The following is a 5327-nucleotide window of genomic DNA, read 5'->3' as shown; positions in this document are numbered from 1 at the left end:
GATTCACCTGCCATAGCACTGTCAATAGCACAGCATGGGACTGATTCACCTGCCATAGCACTGTCAATAGCAAAGCATGGGACTGATTCACCTGCCATAGCACTGTCAATAGCACAGCATGGGACTGATTCACCTGCCATAGCACAGCATGGGACTGATTCAGCTGGCTAATACCTGCTGCACAGTGTTATTTTGCTTGCTGTATTCTGCTTGTCACTGTTTGTTGCTTTTGCTGCAATCATTGGGAGTGTTTGTGGGTACTGTTGCGCCTCCAATATCAAGTTTTCAAAATCTTCCTTTTACCTGGATTTGAACTTCTTTTGAGCTTGTCTCGAGAACCCTAAACGCTGGGCACCGGACAGCCTCCGTCATTCCTGTTTGAATCAGTGTTATAATAATAACAGCAATAAAACAAGATCACAGCCACGGCAAGGAAAGTAAAAGCTGCTCTTTACTGAACTCTGACATCTTCACAAGTACAGTTGTTACGTGAACAGTTTGAAACGCACACCGTGTAAACATTAAAACAGCCACAGCACCGAGATCCCTAACAAGTCCCTCTGGCAAAGTCCAATAACGGGTAGAAATCAGACTCCGCTTGCACAGCAGTGTCAGCCACTCCAGGTTTTACTACCCCAGTGTGTGTCTAGGCAACAAGCTCAGGTACGTCTTATTATTAAACTCGCAGTGAAAACCAGGAATGGATGAAGCTGCTATGCAACGGGAGTCTTATTTCCAACCCTATTAAAAAACAATCGCTTACGCCAGGTTATATTAACCAGACTTTAATCAGAATAAAGAAAAATTCAATACCCACATAGTCTAAGCTTACCTTATTCTGTACATGGTGTATGTGTGTGTGTAAGTGTGTGTGTGTGGATGGATGTTACTTTGTGCGTGTCACTCTGTAATTATTATTAATTAGTCATTTAGCTTAGCAGATGCTTTTATCTGGGAGGGTGAACTATGCATCATCAACAACTGAAACATTGTACACTGCAGTGAGACGTTTCAACCATACAGCCGCACCCTCTATATAGAATGAACTCCTTTTGATTGAACCCTGCTGAATAATGTTACGTGAACATACTGAATTAAAACACCCATTTGCTTAATGAAAAACTGGCATCTGACATTTTGAAATCTAATATGAAATACTGTAGTGCTGTTCTAGCTTCCGGTAGACTTTTGACAAAGGAAAGGGGGGAGAAACTGTGAAAGCGGGAAGAGAGAAATTAGGAGAGGGTTGGAGGGAGGGAGGGAGAGAGAGAGAGGGTAGAAAGGAAGGAAGCAAGGGTGACAGGCAGTAATTCTTTGTTTCACTCAGTTTTCTGTCCATTCAAGAGAGAGGAGAGGGCAGCGAGTGTCACTGTATATATTATTGAATTGCCTTCTTTCTTCATTTCTTTCTTTCTTTTTCTTTCTTTGGCCAGCTTGGTTAAACATCGTCGTTAACATCTGATTTAAAAAAAAAAAAAAAAATGTTTTGAGAAAGATACTTAACTTTTGTATCAAACAATTTCAAACAGATATGTGAACTGATATAAGAGACAGGGCCAACCAGACATATTAACTGATATAACTGAGCCTGGGTGTTATAAGAACATAATAAAGTTTACAAACGAGAGGAGGCCATTCAGCCCATCTTGCTCGTTTGGTTGTTAGTAGCTTATTGATCCCAGAATCTCCTCAAGCAGCTTCTTGAAGGATCCCAGGGTGTCAGCTTCAACAACATTACTGGGGAGTTGGTTCCAGACCCTTACGATTCTCTGTGTAAAAATGTGCCTCCTATTTTCAGTGGGCGTCTCTCTCACCAGTAGCTGTAGGCGTGTGTTTGGAGGTCTTGATAGCGAGGTAGCTGATGTAGGAATCATAGGAGAAGAGAACTGCGGCGAGCAGACCGAACACCTGCAGGGAGAGAGGAGGAGGGGGGAGGTCAGCTGAACTGAGGTGAGATTCAAATTCAAATGTTTTAAATGAATTTATTTAAACAGGGTAGGCCCAGTGAGATATACATCTCATTTCCAAGGGGGTCCTGACTGCTGTGTGTCAGTGTGGAAGGGGAAGAAGGGAGAGCGAAAGGCAGGGAAGAGGGGAAGGAGGGAGAGTGAAAGGAGAGAGGGTTTTGGAGAGTTGAGTTTAGGGGAAAGGGAGGTTGGGGGAAGTGGATGAAGGTGGGGAGGGTACAAGAGGGTAATGGGAGGAGGAGATTAGGGTGGGAGTGGAGCTTTGGAAAGGGAAGTGTGGGATAGCAGGGGAGTAGGGTTTAGGAGCAAGAGGAGTAGGGATCAGGGGGGAAGGAGAAATGGAGATCTGTGACTCACCCCTCCTGCTATTCTGGCTCCATCGCCTCCACCAATCACAGAGATCAGAGAGGTGATGAGAAAGAGCAGAGCACCAATCACAGCGCGGATTAAATCCTGGGGGCGGGACAAAAAAAACAGAACCAATCAGCAATTGAATTTTTTAGTTTCAGTGTTTCTATTGAAGACGCTGAGAAAGACTTCTAGTGGAAACGCTTGCCATTGAATTTATGAAGTTTCTTTTAGTGTTTCTATTGAAGACGCTGAGAAAGACTTCTAGTGGAAACGTTTGCCGTTGAATTTATGAAGTTTCTTTTAGTGTTTCTATTGAAGACGCTGAGAAAGACTTCTAGTGGAAACGCTTGCCATTGAATTTATGAAGTTTCTTTTAGTGTTTCTGTTGAAGACACTGAGAAAGACTTCTAGTGGAAACGTTTGCCATTGAATTTATGAAGTTTCTTTTAGTGTTTCTATTGAAGACACTGAGAAAGACTTCTAGTGGAAACGTTTGCCGTTGAATTTATGAAGTTTTTTTAAAAATATTTCTCAATGTAGAATTGCGAGTGTTCTATGGTGTGTTCCATGGTTGATAATTTCCTCACTAGCTCAGCGGAGTGTTAACGAGGCGCCTCCTCTTTCCTCTAATTGCACTCTCACAGCAACATTCAACAGAAAGCACAGCACAACCCTGCTCAGTCTGACTCTACACTATAATCCCTTCTTCTTGGTGTCTGTGTTAGTTTACTACATTCTGAAAAGAGTTTAGTTTCATTACAGCTGCAGACAGACAGACAGATAGGCAGACAGAGCCCCACAATCCTGCTCAGTCTGAGTCTACACTATAATCCCTTCTTCTTGGTGTCTGTGTTAGTTTACTACATTCTGAAAAGAGTTTAGTTTCATTACAGCTGCAGACAGACAGACAGATAGGCAGACAGAGCCCCACAATCCTGCTCAGTCTGACTCTACACTATAATCCCTTCTTCTTGGTGTCTGTGTTAGTTTACTACATTCTGAAAAGAGTTTAGTTTCATCAACACTAAAGACAGACAGACAGACAGACAGACAGTAGTTTGACACTATACTGGTTAGATACCAGCAAAAGCACACTGAGACACAATGGCACACACATCTTGACACACTCACACAGACTCACAAACGCACACTGAGACACAATGGCACACACATCTTGACACGCTCACACAGACTCACAAACGCACACTGAGACACAATGGCACACACACCTTGACACGCTCACACAGACTCACAAACGCACACTGAGACACAATGGCACACACACCTTGACATGCACACACAGACTCACAAACGCACACTGAGACACAATGGCACACACACCGTGACACACACACAGACTCACAAACGCACACTGAGACACAATGGCACACACAGACTCGCACACACACATCCCCCCTCTCCCCCTGTTTCTCTCTCTCACTCTGTACTCACACTCCAGACCCAGCTGATCACTTTGAACTGCTGGTCGAGGCGCAGCGTGAAGACCACGAGAAAGACCACGGCGAAGATCAGTTCGCAGATCGCCACGGCCGAGTAACCCCCATAGTGAGAGGCAGCGTAGCAGATGAGAATCACGAGACACAGGAACTGAGAGAGAGGGAGAGAGAGAGAGTCAATACACAGGGAAATACAATGCTAAATACAATGTATACACTGGGACACAGTCACTGCACCAGCGTTACAGTCTACACACATGGACTCAGCACAGTCTTTTACTGTGGGAAACTTTTATAAGGGTTCGTTTACCATGGTTTTTTTCTTCTTTAATATGCTTTATCATATCTCTCTGTGCTTTACAATGCTTTCCTATGTATTATCATATCTCTCTGTGCTTCACAATGCTCCCCTATGCTTTACCAGACCTCTCTGTGCTTTACAATGCTTCCCTATGCTTTACCAGACCTCTCTGTGCTTTACAATGCTTCACCATGCTTTCACTGTGCTTTACTACACTTTCCTATGCTTTTACTGTGATAAATTAAGGTTTTAAGTTCTCCTTTTTTTCAGGTGATGCAAAGTAATGACCGACACAAAGCAATAGCAGCAGCATTGGCACAGACACAGGCTGACAGCACCAGTCCTGGCGTGATCTAGCACAAAGAGAGATCAGTTCGGGTGTATGTGTGAGCTAATTGTACACTCGAGACTTGTACTGACTGGTAAAATCCTGCGCTGCCTGCCCCTGGAGCCAATCCAGCACAGGGCTGTCTGTACAATCCTCTCCAACAGCCAGCCAGGCAGGCAGGCAGGCAGGCAACACTGCCTGGTTTAAAAAGGTGACCGAAAAATGTAATCTGATCACAGTTACAAGTTACTGAAACGAGTAATCGGATTACAGTTCCGAGTTACAGATGGTTCAAACTTGCTTTGTCACAAAACTCCCAACTTTTTTTTAATTTGTATTTTATTTTTGTTCCCCCCAGTCCTGGTTTGTTATTTATTCACAAATAAAGTTGTTTTTTTTTTTTTTTAAAGAACCAGTGTTGTGTCCGCAGAGCAGAGGCTGGGAATTCTGCGTGTTCTACAGAGCCAGAGAGGTCCGTCTTATCTTTTCCTCTCTCAGAAGAAAGTATAAGCAACAAAGGTGTTTTTTTTGTTTTTTTTTGGGGGGGGGAGGGGGGGGGGAGTGGCAGGTGACAGCTAGTGTGTGCATGTGAAAAGCAGCTGGGGGGGTCATAGAGGGGTTAATCTGTAAAACAGATGATTCTGAACAGGTGGGTTTGTGGAATTTAGAATTTTTTGGGGGGGGGAGGGAGGGAGCAGTTCAGTCTCCAGGGGGGAGCCCTGGACTGGAGGGAGGCCCCTTTCTGTCCTGGACTAATTTTCATAAACTGAAATGAAATATGTACCAGAGCTTTGCAGGACGAACACAGTTTGTAGCCTACTTGGGTTTAAAACCTACCAAAAGTCCTGACAGCGAATTCTGGTTTAACAGGCAGTTGGTGCATTTTGTAATACAGACTTATCCCACAATGCAAGAGACCGAGC

General features: G+C 44.0%; 1 protein-coding gene across 1 annotated transcript; it reads right to left on the bottom strand.

The window, feature by feature from the left end:
- Window positions 1–433: 433 nt before the first annotated feature.
- LOC117401793 (proteolipid protein 2-like) lies at window positions 434–3926 on the bottom strand (the record flags this gene model as incomplete). Its single annotated transcript, XM_059021537.1, is given in 4 exon segments — window positions 434–1458; window positions 1815–1908; window positions 2325–2420; window positions 3771–3926. Coding segments are annotated over 4 exon segments (366 nt in total), but the record flags the coding sequence as incomplete, so codon positions are not given.
- Window positions 3927–5327: the final 1401 nt, after the last annotated feature.

This window comes from Acipenser ruthenus, unplaced genomic scaffold, assembly GCF_902713425.1.
Source record: "Acipenser ruthenus unplaced genomic scaffold, fAciRut3.2 maternal haplotype, whole genome shotgun sequence".
NCBI lineage: Eukaryota > Metazoa > Chordata > Actinopteri > Acipenseriformes > Acipenseridae > Acipenser > Acipenser ruthenus.
The sequence above is the reverse complement of the archived record's forward strand: the minus strand, read 5'-3'. Positions and strand labels throughout refer to the sequence as shown.